Below are 27,869 nucleotides of genomic sequence, written 5' to 3'. Positions count from 1 at the left end.
TATTGCGTTTTCAAAAGATGCGCTTTATTTTGGAGGGAAAAAGCAGGTGCAAATCTCTATGGATACTTTTTCCCTACATAAGTTTTAAAGGAAAGTATGGTCATACTTCCCCTTTTTGAAATGATACAAAGTTCATGGGCAAAAGTACCTGCTGACTTTGAAATTATGCAGGCTGTTTTGAAAATTGCCCCCTGAATAATTGTCTCTTGCCTGCCAGACAAATGTATTTGATTTTAATTACATAGGTATGTTTATCCGGAATCACAGCTATCTGTCTATCTATATGTTTGGACTCCCTCATGGTGAACTGGCTGCCACCAAGTGGCTGCAAAGATTTATTGGTCCATTAGGTATAATAAGACATGAAGTGATCCCCATAACAATATGTGAGAATAAAGTGTAAATTTTGCCTGAGTGGATTCAGAGAGCATTTTATGTACTATGTGGACAGCACCCTTTTAAGGTCTAAGCATTTATTTTTGAACTGAATTATATTTTAGTTCCATTTCTTAACTTATTTGGACTGCTATATTTCTAAGAAATTTATCTAAGGTTTAATCCTGATGCACGCAGATCTGCTGAAACATAGGCAAGACAGGTTTTTATAAATAACTGGATTTATATTTGTCTTTCTGTTATTTCTTATTGTGGTGTTCAATATTTTGATCTTTTAGTTATTGTATAATAATTGTTAATTTTTAATATGACTTTTGTTTTTAAATTCCCACTACTTCCTTCAAAGTGACAACAAAATGCTAGGCATGGACTTGTATTTTGGACTGTCTAAGGGAAATCAATGGGATGATCAGAACTACAATTCCTTGCATGCAGTGGGGCAAAATCAGGATTGGATCAGCCTGTTCAGTGGAGCTGGGGCAAGTTGGCAAACTCTGTCTGATTTTATGAAGGTTTGGATCCTTGGGATTCTAATTTTGGATTTACTGACATGTGACTGTCTGACTTTAGGACTTCCATGTGTTTCAGGTTACCCACTTATTATTTGCAGAGCTCCAAGTTAAAGCAGATTTTTCAAGATTCTGCAGCAATTCTGTAGCAAATTGGTATAAAGGTTCATACTCCAGACCATGCAAAAAAAAATAATTTTTTAAATTAAAAACCATTCACATTGTTTGCTTTTAAATATTTAAACTATATACAAATCCAAAATTTACCAAGTGCAAAAATCAACTATTCATCAAGTAAAGACATATCTTACAAATTGTAAAATGTCATTTCAAAGATTTTAACATGTCTTTACTTGCTAAAATTGTGAACTATTGCTTTTGTTTTGAATTGAAATACAGTGCAACCATCTTTTTTATATTTTCTTGAGAAAGTCGCTGTCTGTCCAAATACAGTATATGAATATAACATAAGTTGTCATACTGGATCAGACAAGGGTCCATCAAGCACAGCATCCTGTTCCCAGTAGTGGCCAATCCAGGTTACAAGTTTTTGGCAAGTTCCCAAACATTAACTAGATCCTATGCTACTAATGTAAGTAATAGTGGCTAATCCCTAAATCAACTTGATTAATAGCAGTTTATGGTCTTCTCTTCCAAAAACATCCAAACCTTTTTTTTTAAATCCAGCTACAATAACTGCCCTAACAACATCCTCACTGTACGTGGTCTTGCCCTAAAATACATCAGTATTGGGAAGAGAGTGCTCAATTTATCCTGACAACAAAGAAGTGGGTTATTCCCATGTTACCAGCCTTTTGTATATTAGGTTATCCCCAACCAATGAAAGGTTCAGGCAAGACTTCCTGCCATTTTGTGGGTAAGGCTTGTTGTACTGAGTGAAAAATAATTTTTTCCAATTTGTTTTACATGTGCTAATTGCTAATTTAATGGAATGCCCCCTAGTCATTCTGTTATCTGAAAGAGTAAATAACAAATTCACATTTACTTGTTCTAGTCCTTTCATGATTTTATAGACGTATGCCCTATCTCTCCTCAGCTGTCTGTTCTCCAAGCTAAACAGCCCTAACCTTTTTAGCCTTTCCTCATAAGGGAGCCGTTCCATCCCAGTTATCATTTTGGTCGTCCTTCTCTGTACTTTCTCCAGTGCAATTATATCTTTTTTGAGATACAGTGACCAGAACTGCACACACTATTCAAGATGTGGTCTCACCATGAAACAATACAGAGGCATTATGACATTCTCCATTTTATTCACCATTCCCTTCCTAATAATTCCTAACATTCTGTTTGCTTTTTTGACAGCTGCAGCACACTGAACCAATGATTTCAATGTTACTGTCACCTAAGGAGATTTGTAGGGTGGCAGTGTGGTCCCCTCTGCATACTTCACTAGACATTACCGTTTAGTTGTGATGGCGCGGGAAGAAGGGTCCTTTGGTGCAGATCTTTTCCCGCCTAGTCTAGGGGTGCTTTGGTACAGGCAGACTGTGATACATTACAGGAGGACCTTGCAAGACTGGAAGATTGGGCATCCAAATGCAGATGAAATTTAATGTGGACAAGTGCAAGGTGATGCACATAGGGAAAAATAACCCTTGCTGTAGTTACATGATGTTAGGTTCCATGTTAGGAGCTACCACCCAGGAAAAAGATCTAGGCATCATAGTGGATAATACTTTAAAATCGTCGGCTCAGTGTGCTGCAGCAGTTAAAGCAAATAGAATGTTAAGAATTATTAGGAAGGGAATGGTTAATAAAACGGAAAATGTCATAATGCCTCTGTATCGCTCCATGGTGAGACCGCACCTTGAATACTGTGTACAATTCTGGTCGCCGCATCTCAAAAAAGATATAGTTGCGATGGAGAAGGTACAGAGAAGGGCAACCAAAATGATAAAGGGGATGGAACAGCTCCCCTATGAGGAAAGGCTGAAGAGGTTAGGGCTTTTCAGCTTGGAGAAGAGACGGCTGAGGGGGGGATATGATAGAGGTCTTTAAGATCATGAGAGGTCTTGAATGAGTAGATGTGACTCGGTTATTTACACTTTCGAATAATAGAAGGACTAGGGGGCATTCCATGAAGTTAGCAAGTAACACATTTAAGACTAATCGGAGAAAATTCTTTTTCACTCAACGCACAATAAAGCTCTGGAATTTGTTGCCAGGGGATGTGGTTAGTGCAGTTAGTGTAGCTGGGTTCAAAAAAGGTTTGGATAAGTTCTTGGAGGAGAAGTCCATTAATGGCTATTAATCAATTATACTTAGGGAATAGCCACTGCTATTAATTGCATCAGTAGCATGGGTTCTTCTTAGTGTTTGGGTAATTGCCAGGTTCTTGTGGCCTGGTTTTTGGCCTCTGTTGGAAACAGGATGCTGGGCTTGATGGACCCTTGGTCTGTCCCAGCATGGCAATTTCTTATGTTCTTATGTTCTTATCCATTATGATGCCTAGATCTTTTTCCTGGGTTTTAACTCCTAATATGGAACCTAATATCGTTTAACTATAACATGGGTTATTTTTCCCTATATGTATCACCTTGCAGTTATCCACATAAAATTTCATCTGCCATTTGGACACCCAATCTTCCAGTCTTGCAAAGTCCTCCTGCAATTTATCACAATCAGCATGTGATTTAACTACTCTGAATAATTTTGTATCATCTGCAAATGTGATTACCTCACTGGTTATTTCTCTTTCCAGATTATTTATAAATATATTGAAAAGCACCAGTCTAAATACAGATCCCTGAGGCACTTCACTGTTTACATTTTACCACTGAGAAAACTGTCCATTTAATCCTACTCTCTGTGTCCTGTCTTTTAACCAGTTTGCAATCCATGAAAGGACATCGCCTCCTACCCCATGACTATTTAGTTTTCTTAGGAGCATCTTATGAGGGACTTGTCAAATGCCTTCTAAAAATCCAAATAAACTACATCTACCAGTTCACCTTTATCCACGTGTTTATTAACCCCTTCAAAAAAATGCAGCAGATTTGTGAAGGCAAGACTACCCTTGGGTAAATCCATGCTGGCTGTGTCCCATTAAATGATGTCTTTCTATATGCTCTGTGATTTTGTTCTTTAGAATAATTTCCACTATTTTTCCTGGCCTTGAAGTTAGGCTCACCAGTCTGTAGTTTCCCGAATCACCCCGGGGTACTTTTCAAATATAGGGGTTACATTGGCCACTCTCCAGTCTTTAGGTACAATGGACAATTATTTTTCAAATTGTGTTTATTAAACAGCAATAAAGCAGCAAATGATCTGATAGCAATTCCATATTTCCCCCTTGTTCAGCTGAAATACAATGTAAAATATTATAAAGTTTCAATGTATAATAAGTAGCCCCAGTCTTCTCAAAAACCCTAGTTACACTGTAAACCGATGTGATATTCCAGATCGAACACTGGTATAGAAAAACAAATAAATAAATCAATCTAATTCTTTTCTTATTACAAATATAAACCGCCCCCTTTCCCATCTCCCATCCCATAGCTCTTGTAGATCCACACAATGTCTTCCAGCATTATTAAGAGAAAACAGTTCCTAATTAAGACACCTAAGAAATCCAAAAAATAAATGAAGAGATCATGTGGAGTAGGATCAAAGTATCGGATAAAGATCCCAAATGTCACGAGTCAATGCTTTGTAATATCCACTCAAAATGTTGATGAATGTAAGTTGGATTAAGTTTCTTCTGGGCTTGTGATACCTGTATTCATCATAAAAAGATCCATCATGGATATTTTCCAAATTAAGGAGCGGACTGGGTGAGAACTTTCTTACACCTAACTCTATCCTTCCTCCCTTTTCTCCTCTCCTCCCCGCCCCCTAAACCTACCCTAACTATCCCTTATTTTTTATTTTAATACTTACTGCTCCTCTGGAGCAGAAGTAATCTGGCGCGCCGGCCGGCTGCTGGCTTGCGCTTCCCCGGGACAGCAGCTAATGGCGCTGTCCTGGCCTGCCCCCAGGCTGCCCCTTCTCCCTTGGTCAGCACTTCTGCGCGTACCTGGGCCTGTTGTAAAATGTGCACAGTGCGCAAGGCCCGGTCATGCATGTAAACCCCAAAATTTACACATGTAGCCCTTTTAAAATCCGGGCTTTACTCTCTTAAATATATAGGAGTCTATTTCACTTAAATGTGGATTGCCTATGTTGGGGAGAAATAAAGAAACTTGAGCATCTAAAGACATGTGGCAATGCAACCACCACCAGACCTTTCTTATCAGAGATACTAACATTGAAGAATGAATATCTGGTGATAAATCTGTATCTGATACATGCAATATGTCTTGTAAATCCAAACAGTAAGTCACAGCATATATCAACTTTAAGATACGTGTAGTCATTTTGTTGTAATAACCAATCCCCTAAGATTCTTATCTGTGCCGCTAATACATGCGAAAATTTGGGACTCCCATTCCTCCTTCTGATTTAGGCACCATCAGTGTGTTATAAGAAATTCTCACCTTCTTTCCTCTCCAAAAGAAGCAGCTAAAAATTCTATTAATTTCTTGAATATCTTTCACTAATAAAGGCATAGGTAACATTTGAATCAGGTATAAAAGTCTGGGAGCCAGCATCATTTTTACCAGTGCAGTCCTACCCAAAAATGATACAGAAAGTTATTTCCAGCTCTCTAATAGCTCCTGAAATCTTTTAATTATCAGTTTATAATTCAAAGAATACCATAGCAATAGGATTTTTATGTATCTGAAACCCCAAATAATTAATTTTATAATTGGCCCAGCTAATAGGGAAATTCTCCTGTGTCTGACACAGGTTATCCAATATATCCATCACCTCCATTTTATCCAGATTTAATTTAAATTCAGAAACACTGTGATATTTAGAAAAAACTTGTAACACCTCTGGTAATGATTTAGTCATCCTGAAAAGCAGCAATAGAATATCATCTGAAAACAACAGGTTTTTTTTCAGGCCACCTCCCCCACCTGAATGCAGTGTATACCTGGAGAGTTGCGAATTTTGCAGATAAACGGTTCTAAAGACAAAATAAAGAGAAGAGGTGATAGAAGGCAGCCTTGTCTGGTGACCCTATAAAATAGAAAGAGTCAGATAAAGAACCATTGATACTTATTCCCGCACATGGGTTGGTATATAAGGGAGAAATAAGCTCCACAATTTGACTGTATATTCTAAAAACTGTTAAACATGCAAAAAGAAAAGACCTTGAGACACAGTCAAAGGCTTTTTCCGTGTCACAACTAATTATCAAAGGGTCTAAAACCCTACCCAAGTGACAGTTTTTTATGGCTGCATCACTTATGCACCTATTTGTTATAGATTAATTATTACCTGTAATTTGCTCCAGAAATAAGAAACTTGGGTCTTCTCTTTCCTTATAAATAGGTATATGTATAAGGGAAATGGATTGTTTTCTTTTTATAAGTTTATTTTGTTAAAAGTGTTTAAGGATTGATAACCTATATATGTACCTTTTCAGTGACAAGATGTTTATTTGTCTAAAAATGTATAAATCTTATAAATAAATATATATAAAAAAAAAAAGTAAAAATCTAACAAAACCCCCCACCCTCCTGATGCCCCCCAAGACCTCCAAAATTAATTTACTACAACCCCCCACCCTCCTGACCCCCCAAGACCTGCCAAAAGTCCCTGGTGGTCCAGCGGGGGTCCAGGAGCGGTCTGGGAGCGATCTCCTGGACTTGGGCTATCGGCTGCCAATAGTCAAAATGGCACCGACGGCCCTTTGCCCTCACTATGTCACTGGGGTCGACCAATGGCGGCGGTAGCCCCTGTGACATAGTAAGGGCAAAGGGCAGTCAACGTCATTTTGATTACTGGCAGCCGACTGCCCTTTGCCGTTACTATGTCACAGGGGCTACCGCCGCCATTGGTCGACCCCAGTGACATAGTAAGGGCAAAGGGCCATTGGCGCCATTTTGACTACTGGCAGCCGACAGCCCAAGTCCAGGAGATCGCTCCCGGACCGCTCCTGGACCCCCGCTGGACCACCAGGGACTTTTGGCAGGTCTTGGGGGCGTCAGGAGGGTGGGGGGGTTGTAGTAAATTAATTTTGGAGGTCTTGGGGAGGTCAGGAGGGTGGGTTTTTTTGTTAGATTTTTACTTTTTTATTAAAGATTTGTCTGCGAGCCCTGGACCCCCACTGGACCACCAGGGACTTTTGGCAGGTCTTGGGGGCATCAGGAGGGTGGGGGGTTTTGTTAGATTTTTACTTTTTTATTAAAGATTTGTCTGCGAGCCCTGGACCTCCGCTGGACCACCAGGGACTTTTGGCAGGTCTTGGGGGGCGTCAGGAGAGTAGGGATTGTAGTAAATTAATTTGTTAGGTCTTGGGGAGGTCAGGAGGGTGGGGGGTTGTAGTTAGTATGGCTCTCACGGAATTACATTTTAAAATATGTGGCGTTCATGGCTCTCTCAGCCAAAAAGGTTCCCGACCCCTGTTCTAGTGTAATAAATCATTTAAAGCCTTCTGGGCCTGAAAAAAGGCTTCTTTGGTTGATTTAGAGGGCTGTATCAGTAATGGTGTTGCGCTTGGAGGTGGACCCTTGTCCTGGAGCAGTGGAGAATGGATCCCTGGTGGGGACCAGGAAGCAACTGCCCCCAAGGGACGGAGCACAGGAGGAGACAGAGGCTAGGATGAGCTTCACAACTGGAGGTCCGCAGTCCCCCCAGGTGGAGCCCATAGGGACCCGGGCTGCTTGGACTTAGGTGGGCCTCGCAGGGTCTCCCGGAGAGGTAGTAGAGAGGCATGCCCACGAGCAGCAAGGGAGCGCAGTCGGACTCTAGGCTGTAGGTCTGGAGGAGCAAGAAAGGCCAGTACAGCGTAGGCGATGACAAGGCAAGGGACAAAGCCAGAATCAGGAGACGTGGTCAGTGGCAGCTGAGGTCAGAATCCGAGGATCAGTCCGAGGAGTAGTCAACGAAGCAGGGGTCAGGATTCCAGAGGTCAGACGAGGTCACAAAACAGGGAGAGGTCAAGATCCAGGCAGCGAATAGAATGGCCAAGGAACAGGCAGAGGTCAATACCAGAGAGTCAGTCTGGAGGTACTACCTGGGGAGACAGGACAGACAGACGCTGGAACAAAAGGACGCTGGACAAGGCTGGAACAGTAGGATGCTGGAACAAGACTGTGAACACGGAGGCAAACTAGTACACCTACAGTCCCGACCTGATTGCCAAGGCAATGAAGTGCAGGCAGGGACTTCCTTATATTGTACATTCAATCAGGGTGCGCCGCAGAGCTAGGACCCGCCCCTGGCCCTACAAGAGGCTGGGCGGGCCGCGCACGTGTAGGGGCGTGGCCAACGCCACTGGGGACGCCAAACTCCGGCGTGAGGCCTGGTGCGTAGTGGAAGGCCCGGCGGCTGCAGGACGCCGAGGCCTGGAGGAGCTTGTGGCTGCCGCTGGGGGAGCCAACCCGTGACCTGCAGAGGAGTTAGCAAGGTGAGCAGGCCTGTGTGCGGTTGGGGCACGCAACAGTACCCCCCCTTCTAGGCCTCACTCTACGCTGTCGTGGCTTTTCAGGATAGGTCCTAAGGAAGGTCCTGAGGAGCTCTTTATTGAGAATGTTGTGGAAGGGTTCCCACAAGTTCTCCTCGGCCCCATAACCCTCCCAGGCTAAGAGGTATTCCCATCTGCCTTGATGTTGACAGACATTGAGGACCTCTCTTACCTGGAGTGACGAATCTAGTTCAGTAGAGATCCGTGGAGGTGAAGGATCTCTACGAGAGGGCCAGGAGAGGACCAAAGGCTTCAACAGAGAGGCATGGAATGTGTTGTGGATGCCCATGGCATGAGGTAGCTGAAGTTGATAAGACACTGCTCCCACTTTTCGAAGCACTGGAAACAGGCCAATATACTTGGGAGTCAGGCGATGAGAAGGGAGTCTCAACCTTATGTGTCGGGTGCTTAACCACACCACCTGACCAGGATGGAAGAGTGGAGCGGGACGTCTATGGGCATCAGAAGTGCGCTTGGATCGCTCAGTGGCCTGGATAAGGCGTTCTTTGACTTGATTCCACACCTTGACTTGATTCCACACCTGGCGAATGGTATGGGCCATGAATTGCGCAGCTGGAGAAGGAACAGTCAGGTTGTCGTCCAAATACCATGGAGAACGGAGATACATCTGTGGCAGCAGCGACGTGGGTAATATGCGACATCTCAGCCCAGGGTAACAGATCAGACCAGTTGTCCTGCTGGTCATTCACGTAGGAACAAAGGAATGTTTTCAAGGTCCGGTTGGTCCTTTCAGCTTGAACATTGGCCTGTGGGTGACAGGCCAGACGTGAAATTCAAGGCAATGTTAAACTTCTTGCATAAGGAGTGCCAGTACCTGGCGGCAAACTGTGGTCCTCGGTCGGATATAATTTCCTTTGGGAGTCCATGGAGACGAAAAATGTTTTTCAGGAACAGCTTGGGGCTAATGGGAGGCCTGGCAGGGGAATGAAGTGACCCATTTTCGAAAAACGGTTGATGATGACCCAGATTACAGTATTGTTCTGGGATGGAGGCAGGTCTGTGATGAAGTCCGTTCAGATGCTGGACCGTGGCTCGGTAGGTGCTGGAAGCGGTTGGAGTAGGCCCCAAGGCCATCCAGTAGGTGGCTTCTGTTGGGCGCAGACAGGACATGAATTTACATAGTTATGAGAGTCTTGCACCATGTTGGGCCACCAGTAATATATCTCCGCAACATCTCTAGGGTTCTGGTACGACCCGGATGTCCTGCCAACTTGGAATCATGGGCCCATTTCAGAACTCGTTCACATAATCTACGTGGAATGACGGTTTTCCCAACTGGGAAACAGAGGTTCTTGGAAGCTGGGCGATAACGTAGAACGAAATTGAACTGTTTAAAGAAGAGCGCCCATTGGGCTTGTCTAGGATTCAAGAGTTGAGCTTCTTTAAGGTGCTCAAGATTCTTATGGTCGGTGAAAATGGTAAATTTATGTTGCGCCCCTTCCAACCAGGGGCGCCACTCTTGGAGTGCCAACTTGACGGCTAGAAGTTCTCGGTCACCCACGGTGTAGTGCTGCTCTGTAGGAGAGAACTTGTGTGAGTAGAATGAACAAGGTATCAATTTACCCTTTGGAGGAAACTGACTTAAGACGGCTCCTGCTCCAATTGCAGAGGTGTCACCTTCAACGACGAATGGGCATCTTGGGTCTGTATGCTGAAGACAAGGACCAGAGCAGAAAGCTCTTTTAGCGTCTGAAAGGCAGCTTGTGCTTTGAGTGTCCGGTGAGTGGAGCAGCTAGGGTAGAATAATTGGCAATGAAACTCCTGTAATAATTAGTAAAGCCAAGGAAACATTGTAAGGCCCATAGGCCTACTGGTTGGGGCCAGTCTCGGATCCCCTGGACTTTATCTGGATCCATGGAGAAACCTCGATCAGATATGATGTACCCTAGGAAGGGTAGGCGATTTCGCTCGAAGAGGCACTTTTCTAACTTGGCATAAAGATGATTTTCTCTTAGACGTTGAAGGATGATCCGAACATGATCTCGATGGGATTCAAGGTCTTTGGAAAAGATCAGGATGTCATCAAGATATACCACTACGAATGAATACAAGAGGTATCAGAGTATTTCGTTCATAAGGCGTTGAAAGACTGCTGGGGCTTTGCATAGCCCAAAGGGCATCATGGTATATTCATAGTGACCATCCCTCATGTTGAATGCGGTTTTCCAGATATCTTCAGGTTGGATGTGTACCAGATTGTACGCACCCCTCAGATCCAACTTGGTGAAGGTCTGTGCCCCTTGAAGGTGGTCAAACAGCTCACTGATAAGGGGCAGGGGGTACTGGTCTTTGCAGGTTATGGCATTGAGCCTTCTGTAGTCAGGGCGTAAACCGCCGTCCTTTTTCTTGACGAAGAAAAAGCCCGCTCCAGCGGGAGAATCAGAGGGACGAATGAACATTTTTCTAAGTTCTAGGGTTTCTGGAGGAGACAATGGATAAGTTCTGCCCTTGGGAGGCATCGTGCCTGGCAGAAGTTCTATGGAGCAATTGAACTTGCATAACGGAGGCAAGGTATTTGCCTTCTGCTTCGAGAAGACGTCTTAAAACTCAACATACTGGGTAGGCAAACCAGATAGAGTGGTAGTTTTCAAGACAGAGACTACTGGGGATAGTTGATGTAGACATGTCTTCTGGCATTTAGAACCCCACTCCAGCAACTGCAGGGAATGCCAGTCGAACTGGTATTCGTGGACCTGGACCCAGGGCAGCCTCAGGATGACTGGATGTGTAGAACGTTTTTACACATAGGACATTTCCTCCTAGTGGAGAGTGCCCACGGTAAGACGGAAAGCCACTGTTCGATGGGTGATGAGCCCTGGAAGATGTTCTCCTTGAATGGAGGCGATGCGGAGGCTCACATCTATTTGCTGAAGAGGAATGTTCAGAAGCTTGACAATGTCATTCGTGATGAAGCTGCCCCTTGCTCCTGTATCGACAAGAGTAGTGGTGGCGAAGGAGTGGGCCTCGATGCCCAGGGAGACTGGAAGCAGGAGCTGGGGGCTGGTGATAGCACCTAAGCTCGGGACCCCCGGCAGGATCAGGCATTGCAGTTTTCCAGACAGGACTGCTGAAGATGTCTGGAAGTGCCACAGTAAAGGCAAAGACCCTCCGACGGAGATGTTCGGTCGGAGACAGTCGCTTCTCCATAGGTTCACCTCCATAGGTTCTACCACAGGAGGAGGTGGTGGTGATGGAGTCTTGGCTGGAGGCATCTGGACACACGTGGGACGCGGTGTAGGAGAGCGGGAAGCCTTTACTTCTAGGCGCCTTTGCCAGAGACAATGGTCGATCTTCCCGGTGAGGGAAATCAGGTCCTCTAGAGACGTGGGAGTCTCACAGACAGAGAGTTCATCTTTGAGAGCAATGGAGAGTCCATCTAGGAAGATGGCTTGCAGACAATTTTCTTGCCACCTGAGCTCAGTAGCCAGGGTTCTGAACCTCCACCATATACTCGGAGAGGGTCCTTGACCCTTGACGGAGGTGGAGTAGATTATGGCTGGCTACAGCTTGGCGGCCTGGGTCTATGAATGTCTGCTTGAAGAGAGCAACAAACTCGGATAGCTTGGAAAGCATGGGATCAGAGCATTCCCATAAAGGAGAGGCCCATGCAAGAGCCTTCCCTTCCAGACAGGAAAGGATGAAGGTAACTTTAGTGGCTTTCTTCAGGAACAAGGAGGGTTGCAGTGCAAATTGTATGAAGCACTGATTGAGGAAGCCATGACAGGAGCGTGGGTCCGCGTTGTATCGTGGAGGTGCAGGGAGCGCCAACGATGCTTTGGGTAGCATAGAGGCCGATAGGCCCACAGGATTGGCCAGAGCTGTATCTCGCAGCTGGGAATGAGGTTCTTCCACCGAAGAGGCTAGCGATTCCAAAGCCCTGCTATGTTCTTGGACTGTGGCGGCCAAACCCGGTAGGGCCCTGGAGGCGGGAGACTCTGCCGAGTCCATGGCCTTGGCAACCTGTTGTGCTTGGAGGTGGACCCTTGTCCTGGAGCAGTGGAGAATGGCTCCCTGGTAGGGACCAGGAAGCATCTGCCCCCAGATGGCGGAGCACAGGAGGAGACAGAGGCTAGGATGAGCTTCACCACTGGAAGCCCGCAGTCCCCCCGAGTGGAGCCCGTAGGGACCCCGGGCCGCTTGGACTTAAGTGGGCCTCGCAGGGTCGCCCGGAGAGGTAGTAGAGAGGCATGCCCACGAGCAGCAAGGGAGCACGGTCAGACTCTAGGCTGCAGGTCTGGAGGAGGAAGGAAGGCCAGTACAGCGTAGGCGATGGCAAGGGACAAAGCCAGAATCAGGAGACATGGTCAATGGCAGCCGAGGTCAGAATCAGAGGATCAGTCTGAGGAGTAGTCAATGAAGCAGGGGTCAGGATTCCAGAGGTCAGCCGAGGTCACAAGGTAGGCAGAGGTCAAGATCCTTTCAGCAAAGAGAATGGTCAAGGAACAGGCAGAGGTCAGACCTGGAGAGACAGGACTGACAGATACTGGAACAGAAGGACACTGGATAAGGCTGGAACAGTAGGACGCTGGAACAAGATTGTGAACGCGGAGGCAAACTAGTACACATACAGTGCCGACCCGATTGCCAAGGCAAGGACGTGCAGGCAGGGACTTCCTTATATCGTACATTCAATCAGGGTGTGCCGCGGAGCTAGGACCCGCCCCTGGCCCTACAAGAGGCCAGACGGTCCGCGCATGTAGGGGCATGGCCAACGCCACTGGGGATGCCGAACTCTGGCGTGAGGCCTGGTGTGCAGTGTAAGGCCCAGCGACCGCCACCTCAGGACGCTGAGGCCTGGAGGAGCTCGCGGCTGCTGCTGGGGAGGCAGACCCATGACCTGAAAGGAGCTAGCGAGGTGAGCAGGCCCGTGCATGGGCCGGGCACGGACGGGACGTGCAATAAATGGTTACTTACACAGTCTAAATTGTTTTTCTAATTGTAGAATATCAGCATTGAACTTTTTCCATTTAGTTATCACATAATTTATGATGTCTCCTCTTAAAAAGGCTTTGGCTATTTCCCACAACAGAGTAAGATTATGTTGCAACAGTCGCGGCCCGACAGCTTTCAATCCGCCTACCTTTCTTTTTCTGCGAATCCTCCTGCTCCCTGTGGATGTCTGGCTGCCGCGGCATCTGCCCGCCGTCCTCTCCGGCATCCCCGGACTGGCTTGGGCGCTGCCTCCCGCCATGCTCCTCAGGTACCTTAGGGCGGGCACGCCACGTGGCCTTCATTCATATTTCCTCTATGATGCGAACCTCAGGGGCGTCCCCCTGTGATGACTTTACGCTGCCTGGATATTTAAGCCTGTTGTTTATTGCTAGCCTTTGCGTTAGCAAGGGAATTCCTACGGATGGGATTCGCTCTCCGTACCCAGCTACTCTGCCTCCAACTTCTATTTGGACTTTTTTCTGTTAACGAGGTACCTGCTCCTCAGGGGCCTCTCTGCTTCTTTCAGGTTGCTATCAGGAACCGGTACTCGCTCCTTGAGGGCCCATGTTCCCTGACTCGCTGCCTGTGTCCATCTCCTCTTCTACTTGGAAGAATTCGCTACAGACACCATCTGTGAGTACAACTACCATCTACTCCTCAGAGCTGTTTCCCTGGAACCAGGTACTCGCTCCTCGAGGGCCTGCCTCTGTTCCAGCACCAGTGCCATCTTCCACGGAGAACTGCTGTGTGAGTACTTGTCAACGAGTCTCTGTGCCCAGGGATCTGATACTCGCTCCTCAAGGGCCAGTTCTCCCTATCTCGGGGCTTCTCCATACTGGGGACTCTGTGAATATCTCAGTGTACTCATTTTCTCAGTTCTTCTTCCTACAGCACTGCTACTGGAGAAGCCGTTGTTCCAGTGCCCTGAGGAATACTAGCCCAGCCGGACTCCATCTTCTACTCACTACCGCCACCTCTGGTGGCTTCATAAACTGTCTAATAAAAGATATAATCTGTGTTTGTGTGTCCGGAGCTGAGCTTGACCTGTGGCCCCTCACGGGGCTCACCCCCATGGGTGTGGCAGCTGCCACAGTGTCCAAGGGTCCACCCAGACCCTACAAAACATAACAAATTATTCCTGTGTTGTGCATTTGTCTGGGCATAGAGATCCCATTTTTCACATACAAATTCTGAGAATTTGGTATCATGCATTAAATCAACAGGCATTCTCCACAATTTCAATTAGTTTGCCACTGTGTCAGCTCAAACACGCACAATACTGGACAATGATCTGAGATTAGGAGAAGTTCAATCTCTGCTTTTTGTGCACTGGGGAATAGACATTCAGAGGCCAGAATGTAATTAATTCTAGTGGAGGTGTGATGTGCTCTAGTGTGAAGAGTAAAATACCTCTCTATAGGTTGTAACACTCTCCAAATATCAAGTAAATTAAGTTGACTATATAAAAAAAGGGACACCCTTCTTATCACCCATTCTAGTCATTTGTCCTCTTGGGGGCCTATCCCACAAAGAGGACAAATGACTAGAATGGGTGATAAGAAGGGTGTCCTCTTGGGGGCCTATCCTACGGAAGATCTACTATACAATTTAAATTTCCTTCCATGAATAGTGGATAAGTGCCTAACTCTGTCACCAAATTAAAAAAAATATATGGCTATATGGCTTTGGAGCATAAACAGACATAAGAATTACTTTTTTCCATACATTTCCTTCAATACCAGCATATATCGCCCACCTGGGTCACAAATGGACTTGATAGGTTTAAAACTAATATTTTTATAGATCAATATGATCCCTCCACAACTTTCAGAGGTACCAGATGCAGAGAAAACATGGCTAACACACTTCGAGGCAGATTTTATAAATTTGTGCGAGCGCGTACTTTTTTTCGCGCACCAGGCGCGAACAAAAGTACGCTGGATTTTATAAGATACGCACGTAGCTGCTCGTATCTTATAAAATCCGGGGTCGGCGCGCGCAAGGGGGTGCACATTTGTGCAACCTGCGTGTGCCGAGCCTGGCGCGAGCTGCCTGTTCCCTCCGAGGCCACTCCAAAATCGGAGCGGCCTCGGAGGGAACTTTCTTTCCACCCCCCCCGGCCCTATCTAAAACCCCCCCTACCTTTTGTTGGCAGATTTAAGCCTGCTGAAAGCAGACGTAAATCTGCGTGCGCCAGCGGGCTGCTGGCGTGCCATCACCTGACCCGGGGGCTGGTCCGGAGGCCTCGACCACGCCCCCGGGCCGGTGCCACGCCCCCAGTCCCGCCCCGAACCGTCCCTGACCCCGGACACGCCCCTGACACCCCCCCCTCCCTGCCCCTTTTACGAAGCCCTGGGACTTACGTGCGTCCCGGGGCTGTGCTCGCACCGGCGCACGTAAATCCGGCCCGATTTACGTGCGCAGGGCATTTAAAATCCGGCCCTTCCTCTTTAGTTTTTCATTTTTCTGATCTGTTAAATGTGTTTTCTGAAGGAACACCACTGTTCCTTTTTTTTTTTTTAATAATTGAAAATGTTTATTGGATGATACAGCATAACTAAATACAAAATAACATCGTGGATATGCACACATTCATTTTCCTCCCAAAACAGTGTGTCTCTCTCTCTCTCTCTCTCTCTCTCTCTCTCTATATATATATATATATATATATATATATATATATATATATATATATATACGCATAGATATATCAACCATCCCATCCCCCACCAAACAAATCATCACATACACAGAAGATGCCCAGAATAATAGCACTGTACATTGTATGAAAAACAGCATTAACTTAAGCACAAAATGATGATACAGCAAAGTTGTACTAAGAGCATAAATCAAAAGAAAAAGCCGAAAAATATAAAAATATGTAAGAAAAATGTAAAAAATATATAACTCCCTAGGTAACATTATCCAAAAGATGCTACTCAGTCATGGGACTGAAGCAAAGCTGTGAAGGGACCCCAAATTGCCTCAAAAGAGGGTAATCAGTTATACCATAGGGCAGTAATATGCACTAAACCAGTGGTTCTCAACCTTTTTTCTGTCGGGACACACCTGACAGATGGTTCTCACATGCGTGACACACTGACCCATGATCGTCATGGGGCTAGATGTAAAAGTACAGTTTGCATCCACGGGAACCCCCCTGACCCACAATAATGGATGTAAAGCAGAATTATGACATTCCCCATACAACTCACCCTACAAAAAAGATATTCTGGTTCTGGTGTCATCTCAGTAACAGCAACTCAAACTCCTTCTACTTCCAGGCTCAATAGCCCTACTTATGAAAAGACAGCAGTTTACCACCAATGCATGTCCTCTTGAGAAAACACAACAAATAAGACTGATAAAACTCTTACATGCTAGTAAAATATCTCATCTCGGTAACAGACACAGAACCGACCTAACATACTCCCACGATCTGTAGTAATGCACATAAACTAATCCGCACACACTCAAACAGGAGCAACCCTATCTATGAAAAGGCAACACTATAAATATTAAATCAGGCCCTAAAAACCAATACACCTCTTATTAGGAAAACAGAACTAGCAAGCAGCTATAGATCCCCACACAGAAATAATTGTAAAACTATTCTAATAAGCAGAATAAATGTTTCTAAACAGCTATGAACAAAATAACATCCAACAATTAAAAACTCATAAAAACTATTAAAAATTCTCCAAACACCAATAAAATATTTCAAAAAAAGCAGACACATCACATAATATTAAATAATTAAAATGGCAGTCAATCAAGAAAAATAAACTTAAAACGCCACCTTTACTTACCTCCTCCAGCAGCTCTCCTACTCCTCTTCCATGTAGGCGGTAGCACACACCAGAAGCAGCAGTAGAGGCTAAGCTCTATACTCATGGTCCTCTTCCTTAATGCCCATGTCTCTCACACACACACACCATACCAGTCATGCCCCCATGACCAGTTTCTGTCTCTCACACACCAATCATCTCCCAAACAGTCTTTGACACACACACCAGTCACCTTCCTGAACAGTTTCTCTCATGCCATACACACACACACAGGCTTCCCACTCCCGTGTTCTACTTACATATACGGGCTTCTCACTCTCATAATCACTTTCTCTGTCTCACACACACTCACCAGTCTCTCACTCCCATGCTTGTTCTCTCCACATGCACAGGCTTCTCATTCCCATAATCACTTTCTTTCTCTCACACACACACACACACACACCAGCCACCTGATCTCTCTCATGCATACACACACACAGGCTTCCCACTCCCATGTTCTTTCAGATATACAGGCTTCTCACTCCCATGCTGTGTCTCACACACACCCAGGTTTCTCACTCCCATGCTCACTCTTCACATGCACAGGTTTCTCATTCCCATAATCACTTTCTCTCTGTTACACACACATACATACACATACACACACACACCAGTCTCTCTCTCATTTCCATGCTCGCTCTCCACTGCACAGACTTCTCTTTCCCTGAATCACATTCTTTCTCTCATATTCACACACACCAGTCTCTTTCTCTCATACACACCGACACCTTACCAACCAGTCTCTCGCTCTCATGCATGCACACACACACAGGCTTCCCACTCCCATGCTCTCTCTCTCACATAATCAGGCTTCTCACTCCCATGCTTTCTTTCACACACATCCACCCCCCCCAACAGCAAGCTTCTTACGCCCATGCTTTCTCACATACCCAGATTTCTCACTTCAATGCTTTTTCTCTCTCACACACACACACACACACACACACACACACACACACACATCAGTCACCTCCCTGACTAATGTCTCACACTCTCACATACACATCAGTCATCTCCTTGAGCAGTCACTTTCATTGTCTCTCACATACACATACATCAGCTCTCTGACCAGTTTCTCTCACTCACACACATGCTCTCAATCACACTCAGGCTGGCTGCTTCTTTCTCTCACTCACTTCCTCTTCCCCGCCCCTCCCCGAGCACAAATGGTAGTTGCAGCAGCCTCCTCCTCCAGCCCCCGCAGGCCAAGAAAGTAGAATCCCATTGGCCGTGGGAGGCTCCTGCTGCTCTCTCCTTTCCCGATTACCGTCTGCTTCAATTGCTCGGGGGCCGATGCTGCAGCCGCCGCTGCTACTTTATCACGCGGCACTGCTCTTTCTCCTTCCCGTGCACCGCGTATCACTTCCTGTTCTGGGTCACCGGGGGGGGGCAGGCGCGGGAAGAAGAAAAGGCCAGCCGCGGGTGCCACAGCTTCTTTTAGCACTGCTGCCATTCCCACTGGGCTTGAACGTGTTGATAGCCCGGCGGCAACGGCAGCAGGGAAGAAAGAGCAGCGGGAGAGACCGGGAGCACGCAACACAGCAGCCGGTGCTTGGCGACACACCGGTTGAGAACCGCTGCACTAAACAATAGTATGTATCCACGTGATGGGTCTCCACCACAATAGACTCAGGGAACCTGGTCTCCAGAGGAAGCCAAACACCAGGTAAATTTCCTGGAGCTTCTTACAATCATATATGCCTTCAGGGTCCTTCAGGATTGCCTCTCAAACAAGATCATCCTGATTCAAACTGACAACTAGGTGGCGATGTGGTACATCAACAAGCAAGGGGGAACGGGCTCCTACCTCCTGTGTTAGAAAGCTGCACAGATATGGGCGTGGGCCCTTTCCCACTTGATGTACCTCACAGCCACCTACTTGCCGGTCATGGACAATGTGTTGGTGGACAAGTTGAGCCTCACATTTCTTCTGCATGAGTGGTCTCTCAACCCCACAGTAGCGGACACAGTATTCCAAAGTTGGGGTTACCCTCACATAGACCTCTTTACGTCAGTTCACAACCACAAAGTAGTAAACTTCTGCTCCCTCACTTGCAGCCACCACTCGCAACCGAGAGACGCTTTCACCCTCTCGTGGGCCAGCAGTCTCCTCTATGCATACCCTCCACTTCCACTCATATCGAAGACTCTCGTGAAGTTACGGAAGGACAAGGGTGTAATTATTCTGATAGCTCCTCACTGGCCATGCCAGGTGTGGTTTCCAGTCCTCCAGGATTTATCAGTACGCCGCCACATTCCTCTGGGGAAGGATCCACGTCTGATAACTCAGAACAATGAATGCCTGCGCCACCCCAACCTCCAGGCCCTATCTCTGACTGCCTGGATGTTGAAAGGTTAATACTCCAACCTCTTAACCTTTCAGAGTCAGTGTCCTGAGTCCTGGTAGCTTCACGAAAGCCTTCCATGAGAAGGTCTTACCACTCCAAATGGAAGAGGTTTACAGTATGGTGCACCTCTATGTCCTTAGACCCCTTCACTTGTTCCACAGTGAAGTTTCTGGACTATCTCTGGCATCTGTCGGAGGCAGGCCTGAAAACGTCCTCCATCAGCGTGGCAGCCGCGTTTCATAAAGGCGTAGGGGATGTTCCTATTTCCACATAATCCTTAGTAACGCGCTTTATGAGAGGCTTGCTCCACTTAAAACCTCCACTGCACCCTTCGGCCCCTGCTTGGGACCTTAACGTAGTTTTAGGATGGCTCATGAAACCTCCGTTTGAGCCTCTCCACTCCTGTGATCTCCGTTATCTCACGTGGAAAGTAGTTTTCCTTCTCACTATCACATCCGCTCGCAGAGTTAGTGAATTGTAGGCATTAGTTTCCTATCCACCTTACACTAAAATTCTGCATGACAGGGTAGTGCTCCGCATTCACCCTAAATTTTTTACCGAAGGTAGTGTCAGAATTTCAGATTAACCAATCTATTATCCTACCTACCTTTTTTCCCAGGCCCCATGCAAACCCAGGAGAACAGGCTCTGCATTCTTTGGACTGCAAACGTTCTCTAGCCTTCTATCTAGACCGCACGTTGGCCCACAGGAAATCCACTTAATTGTTTGTGTCTTTTGATTCCATCAAATTGGGAAATCCCGTGGGAAAGCAGATCCTCTCCTCCTGGTTAGCGGATTGCATTTCTTTTTGCTACCAGCAAGCTGGCATTCCGCTGCAAGACCATGTAAAAGCACACTCTGTCAGGGCCATGGCTACATCAGTAGTACACCCACGTTCTGTGCCACTTGCTGATAGGGATGTGAATCGTTTATCTGACGATTGAAAATATCATATGATATTTTCAAACTCGTCAAATATCAGGGGGGTCCCCTATAGCAATAGGAAAACCCCACGATTAATTTCGTGGGGTTCTCTTATCGTTTTGGGGTGGGTGGGAAGAAAGGGCACTCAAAAACAACCCCCAAACCCACCCGACCCTTTAAATTTAATTATTTCGAATCCCCCACCCTCCCGACCCCCCCCCCCCCCCCAAAACTTTTTTAAAGTACCTGGTGGTCCAGTGGTGGTCCCGGGAGCGATCTCCCGCTCTCGGGCCTTCGGCTGCCACTAATCAAAATGGGGCCGATGGCCCTTTGCCCTTACCATGTGACAGTGGCTATCGATGCCATTGGCCGGCCCCTATCACATGGTAGGAGCAATGGATGGCCCGTGCCATTTTTAAAGATGGCGCCAGCCGTCAATTGCTCCTACCATGTGGCGGACCAGCCAATGGCACTGATAGCCCCATCACATGGTAAGGGCAAAGGGCCTTCGGCACTATTTTGTTTACTGGCAGCCGACTGCCCAATAGCGGGAGATTGCTCCGGGACCTCTGCTGGGACCACCAGGTACTTTAAAAAGTTGGGGGGGGGTTGGGAGGGTGGGGGATTCGAAATAATTAAATTTAAAGGGTCGGGGTGTTTGTTTTTTTTTCGGCACGAGACAGCCGACAAAAACACTAAGAACCGTGGGAACGAAGATTTCCCACGGTTTTTACCCGAACCCGATACCGGAAATGAGTCCCGTACCAATTCACATCCCAATTTGCTGATATTTGTAAGGCTGCAGCCCATTATTGTTTAGATAAAGCTGGCAGGCAAGATTCCATCTTTGGCCAGTCTGTTCTACGCAACTTGTTTTCAGTTTAACTTCCCAACATCCTTCCACCAATCCATTCAGGGTTCAGGATGCCCTCCTAACCAAATTTCCACCCCTGTTGTTGTGCCTGTTGCACGTCTTTGGATGCATTGCTCGGGCATCCTCAGCTCGGTACTCACCCATATGTTAGGACTATCATCCTGCTTGTCCTGTGAGAAAGCAGAGTTGCTTACCTGTAACAGGTGTTCTCACAGGACAGCAGGATGTTAGTCCTCATGAAACCCGCCCGCCACCCCGCGGAGTTGGGTTCGTTTACATTTTCTTTTTTTTTTTTTTTCGCACGTACTTTTTACTATAAGATAAGACTGAAGGGGGCCCCTGCTGGATGCAGGGTCAGTGCATTGCTGGGCATGCCCAGTAGGTGCCAGTCAAAGTTCTAGAAACTTTGACAAAAGTGTTCCGTGATTGGGCTCCATCCTGACGATGTCACTCATATGTGAGGACTAACATCCTGCTGTCTTGTGAGAACACCTGTTACAGGTAAGCAACTCTGTTTTATCTGAATTCAAGATTGACTTTTTTGACTGGGTAACCAAGGAATTGAATCAAGGAAGAGCACTCTGTGTCATCTACTTGGATTTCAGCAAAGCTTTTGATACGGTTCCGCACAGGAGACTGGTGAATAAAATGAGAAGCTTAGGAGTGAATGCCAAGGTGGCGGCCTGGATTGCAAACTGGTTGATGGACAGAAGACAATGTGTGATGGTAAATGGAACTCTCTCTGAAGAGAGAGCGGTTTTAAGCGGTGTACCGCAAGGATCGGTGTTGGGACCGGTCCTGTTCAATATCTTTGTGATCGACATTGCGAACGAGATAGAAGGTAAGGTTTGTCTTTTTGCGGATGACACTAAGATCTGCAACAGAGTGGACAAGCCGAAAGGAGTGAAGAGAATGAGACAGGATTTAAGGAAGCTGGAAGAGTGGTCGAAGATATGGCAGCTGAGATTCAATGCCAAGAAGTGCAGAGTCATGCATATGGGGAGTGGAAATCCGAATGAATTGTATTTGATGGGGGGAGAAAGGCTGATGTGCACGGAGCAGGAGAGAGACCTTGGGGTGCTAGTGTCTAATGATCTGAAGTTGGCGAAACAATGTGACAAGGCGATAGCTAAAGCCAGAAGGATGCTGGGCTGCATAGAGAGAGGAATATCGAGTAAGAAAAGGGAAGTGATTATCCCATTGTACAGGTCCTTGGTGAGGCCTTATCTGGAGTACTCTGTTCAGCTCTGGAGACCGTGTCTCCAAAGAGACAGAGACAAGATGGAGGCGGTCCAGAGAAGGGCGACCAGAAAGGTGGAGGGTCTTCATCGAATGACTTATGAGGAGAGATTGAAGAATCTAAATATGTACACCCTGGAGGAAAGCAGGAGCAGAGGTGATATGATACAAACTTTCAGATACTTGAAAGGTTTTAATGATCCAAAGACAACGACAAACCTTTTCCGTCGGGAAAACAAATCAACAGAACCAGGGGTCACGATTTGAAGCTCCAGGGAGGAAGACTCAGAACCAGTGTCAGGAAGTATTTCTTCACGGAGAGGGTGGTGGATGCCTGGAATGCCCTTCCGGAGGAAGTGGTGAAGACCAGAACTGTGAAGGACTTCAAAGGGGCGTGGGATAAACACTGTGGATCCATAAAGTCTAGAGGACGTGAATGAAGAGTGGGTGGCTCGTGGGAATGACTGCTACTACCTGGAGATAATACCCTTATTCAATAAACATACACACGATTAATGCGACTCCAACATTGCTCTAAGCTTCAAACGCAAGAGGAAATGTGGAAAAAAGGATTTGCATTCACAAAAAAGCGGGGAGTAGCTTGCTTGTAACGGTTGTTACTACCCCAAACCAAATAAGCCTGATACTTCACTTTCAATGCATATCCAGCATAGCTCTCTGCTTCAACGGCAGGGGGAATGAAGAAAAGTGGATCTATATACAGACAACAACCAACAAGGACTGAATTACATAATCTAGGTAAACAAATAAGCATGGGTGTAGCTTGCTTATTGTGGCGGTTACTACCCCTAACTAATTAAGCTAGATATTTCACTTAGATGCAGTTCCAACACTGCTCTCTACATTAATGGTGGGGGTGGAAGGGAAATAGAACCAAAAGGTTACTAAGAGCCAAGAGTAACTGAAAAGTATGAGAAAAAAAAATGTGAAACTTGCTGGGCAGACTGGATGGGCAGTTTGGTCTTCTTCTGCCGTCATTTCTATGTTTCTATAAGAAAACATGAGATAAACAAAGAGGATCTTTGTGGGAGTGGTAGAGATTGTAGAGCTGAGCAATTGTGTGGATGGGCAGACTAGAATAGGTCGTTACCTTTTTTAGTTTCTCTGATACTCGTTATTCCTTCTTCTTTTTATTATCCCCTGGCCCCCCCCCCCCCTTCCCACACACACCCACACACACACATACACATAACAGCAATCTCAGGATGATTGTAACTCAAAAGGTCTGAAGTATGACACTCACTAACAAACCTGAACTCTTCACTTCTTCAGGAAGCCCACAAAATGAGTGTGAACAATCTTAAAATGTCACAGAATGATTAAAATTCAATGTGATGGTAGGATGTACGTACTTGCTTGTCAATCGTTCAGAGATAGGGCTGAACTGGTGTTTCAGTGGCAAGTTATGCACACAGCCATGTGTATTACCTTTCTTTGATTCCCAGGTCCTGTTCTGCTAGCCAAGCTAACAGGGGTTAGGGATGCTGCAGAAGCAGTACTCACAGCCCATGGGGGAGGGAGGGGGGGGGGGGGGTGCGGGCGAGTAGAAAAGGGATTCCAAGTCATCATTCACTGGTGACACTTGGGGGCCATGTTAGCCAGGTTCTGGAGGAAGTTGCAGTTTGTGGCTCCTGGCCAAGGACTCGCTGGGGTGTCTGGGCTGTGTTGGGAGGGAGGGAGGGGTGGGGGTATAAAAATTGGATAAAAAGCTCTGGGTAGTTGCCCATGAAGCCTCATGGCTCTGTAATCCAGTAGGCTACTTCTGATTGAACTGGAAACCCAAAGGAGCAGAAGATACTGCTAGGCCCAACAAGTTCCTTCAGGTACATGTGTGCCAGAGTTGATTAATTGCAAGCATGTTTTAATCAGGTACCTGATCCTTACATTTCATACAGCAATATTTTATATTAAACAACTTCATTTTGTGTCAGTGCTGAGGTTTAATCTCTTGCCTGTCCTAGGGTTATCTCTACAGCTCAGCAGCCCAGCTCCAAGGAGTGGAAATAAATGCAGAATTCTGCAGACTCCAGGAAATGATCCTCAGGAAGTATCACTTTGCTGATAGAATTCAGGTATTACTTTAATTTCACACTGAGTATTTTATATGCAGGATTTTTGTTTAACATTTGTTGCCCCCCAAAAACTGTGTATATATTTTCCTAGTGAATTTAGTGCTTCTGAAAGATGACCAAGATCAGCTCTAGAAACCAGAGTGCTCCATTGATTAGGGCAGGTGCTTCCATTAGGAAGTTGCTTAGACCACCAAAATTTTGGGGGCAGGAAAATTCCATCCACACAAGGCTTAGAGGGGTGTTCTGCCAGAGCCAGTACCAAAGAAGGGAGTGCTGTACTGGAACCACTGCCACCGGCAGGAGAGAGTGCTGTGCTGGAGCTGCCACCAATAGGTAAGTCGGGAGAGAGTGGTGTATGACTGAAGATTTGCTTAGGGTGCCAAATAGACTTACGTTGGCTCTGCCATTTATACATGCAACAGGTAGAGTGACAGTGGAAGCTACAACCCCACTACCCCGCTCTGGAGAGACCATCTCTAAAGAAGAGAGGGTCATTCAGTCGTCATGCCTGGGCAACCTTTGACCTCTCTGAGACAGTGATAAATTATGCAGAGTTTTCTTTGTATTGTGGAAACCTGTTTAGGTGGAACTGAACTGAGACCACCAATATTAACATTAGCCTGAATAACTTTACTCCAGCTCTGACTAGAAGTTAAATTTACTGTGATAAGAAAATATGCATTAAGACAACACACTTCTCAGCATTGGGGAGTAATAGCTAATGCCTTCATTAACATTTGATTTAAATGGAGAAGCGCTAACTTAACTTGCTGCATCTAAAGTAAAATCTGCACTGAAAAAATGTGCACACATTTGCAGGTAAAACTGTGTGTACAGCCCAGTGCATCTTATTACATTGGACCCTATATTGGTATAAAGGTATGTTGTTCTCCAAATGCATGTATATTTGCTTTTAAATGGGTTCTCACTGCCCCCTTCTGAAAACCAGTGGCAATTACAATCCACAGACTTAATCTGTGACTCCTATCTCCTCTGCTGAGTTTAAGAATTAGCCCACTGTAAACTATAGAAACATAGAAACATAGAAATGACGGCAGAAGAAGACCAAACGGCCCATCCAGTCTGCCCAGCAAGCTTCACATTTTTTTCTCATACTTATCTGTTTCTCTTAGCTCTTTGGTTCTATTTCCCTTCCACCCCCACCATTAATGTAGAGAGCAGTGATGGAGCTGCAACCAAGTGAAATATCAAGCTTGATTAGTTATGGGTAGTAGGGGAAGTAACCGCCGCAATAAGCAAGCTACACCCATGCTTATTTGTTTTACCCAGACTGTGTTGTTCAGCCCTTATTGGTTGTTTTTCTTCTCCCCTGCTGTTGAAGCAGGGAGCTATGCTGGATATGCTTGTAGTATCAGTTTTTCTTCTCCCCTGCCGTTGAAGCAGAGAGCTATGCTGGATATGCGTGAAGTATCAGTTTTTCTTCTCCCCTGCCGTTGAAGCAGGATATGCATTGAAAGTGAAGTATCAGGCTTATTTGGTTTGGGGTAGTAACCGCCGTAACAAGCCAGCTACTCCCCGCTTTGTGAGTGCGAATCCTTTTTTCTTCTCCCCTGCTGTTGAAGCAGAGAGCTATGCTGGATATGCGTGAAGTATCAGTTTTTCTTCTCCCCTGCCGTTGAAGCAGAGAGCTATGCTGGATATGCGTGAAGTATCAGTTTTTCTTCTCCCCTGCCGTTGAAGCAGAGAGCTATGCTGGATATGCGTGAAGTATCAGTTTTTCTTCTCCCCTGCCGTTGAAGCAGAGAGCTATGCTGGATATGCATTGAAAGTGAAGTATCAGGCTTATTTGGTTTGGGGTAGTAACCGCCGTAACAAGCCAGCTACTCCCCACTTTGTGAGTGCAAATCCTTTTTTCCACATTTCCTCTTGCTGTTGTAGCTTAGAGCGATGTTGGAGTCACAGTAACCATGTGTATGTTTATTGAATAAGGGTATTGTCTCCAGGCAGTAGCCGTCATTCTGGCTAGCCACCCACTCTTTATTGACGGCCTCTTGATTTTATGGATCCACAGTGTTTATCCCACGCCCCTTTGAAGTCCTTCACAGTTCTGGTCTTCACCACTTCCTCTGGAAGGGCATTCCAGGCATCCACCACCCTCTCCGTGAAGAAATACTTCCTGACATTGGTTCTGAATCTTCCTCCCTGGAGCTTCAAATCGTGACCCCTGGTTCTGCTGATTTTTTTCCTATGGAAAAGGTTTGTCGTTGTCTTTGGATCATTAAAACCTTTCAAGTATCTGAAAGTCTGTATCATATCACCTCTGCTCCTCCTTTCCTCCAGGGTGTACATATTTAGATTCTTCAATCTCTCCTCATAAGTCATTTGATGAAGACCTTCCACCTTTTTGGTCACCCTTCTCTGGACCGCCTCCATCTTGTCTCTGTCTCTTCGGAGATACGGTCTCCAGAACTGAACACAATACTCCAGGTGAGGTCTCACCAAGGACCTGTACAAGGGGATAATCACTTCCCTTTTCTTACTCGATATTCCTCTCTCTATGCAGCCCAGCATTCTTCTGGCTTTAGCTATCGCCTTGTCACATTGTTTCGCCGACTTCAGATCATTAGACACCATCACCCCAAGGTCTCTCTCCTGCTCCATGCACATCAGCCTTTCTCCCCCCATCGAATACAGTTCATTCGGATTTCCATTCCCCATATGCATGACTTTGCACTTCTTGGCATTGAATGTCAGCTGCCATGTCTTCGACCACTCTTCCATCTTCCTTAAATCCCGTCTCATTCTCTCCACTCCTTCCGGCGAGTCCACTCTGTTGCAGATCTTAGTGTCATCCGCAAAAAGACATACCTTACCTTCTATCCCTTCCGCAATGTCGCTCACAAAGATATTGAAAAGGACCGGTCCCAACACCGATCCCTGCGGTACACCGCTTAAAACCACTCTCTCTTCAGAGAGAGTTCCATTTACCATCACACATTGTCTTCTGTCCGTCAACCAGTTTGCAATCCAGGCCACCACCTCGGCACTCACTCCTAAGCTTTTCATTTTATTCACCAGTCTCCTGTGCGGGACAGTGTCAAAAGCTTTGCTGAAATCCAAGTAGATGACATCGAGTGCTCTTCCTTGATCCAATTCCTTGGTTACCCAGTCAAAAAAGTCAATCAGATTTGTCTGACAGGATCTT

At 46.1% G+C, this 27,869-nt stretch overlaps 1 protein-coding gene across 5 annotated transcripts in view; it reads left to right on the top strand.

Moving 5' to 3' along the window:
- LOC115090178 overlaps positions 1-27,869 on the top strand; it is a 100,287-nt gene that overhangs the window by 56,882 nt on the left and 15,536 nt on the right. For 4 of the 5 annotated variants that reach the window (XM_029598948.1, XM_029598950.1, XM_029598952.1 and 1 more), the window contains one exon: positions 24,593-24,703. The exons of the other annotated variant lie outside the window; for it this stretch is intronic. In XM_029598948.1, the coding sequence (XP_029454808.1) occupies positions 24,593-24,703 (111 nt within the window). The remainder of the gene's footprint in view (positions 1-24,592; positions 24,704-27,869) is intronic. 5 annotated transcript variants of the gene reach the window in all.

Source organism: Rhinatrema bivittatum, chromosome 4 (genome assembly GCF_901001135.1).
Source record: "Rhinatrema bivittatum chromosome 4, aRhiBiv1.1, whole genome shotgun sequence".
NCBI lineage: Eukaryota > Metazoa > Chordata > Amphibia > Gymnophiona > Rhinatrematidae > Rhinatrema > Rhinatrema bivittatum.
Note: the sequence above shows the minus strand (reverse complement) of the source record. Positions and strands in the feature narration are given on the sequence as shown.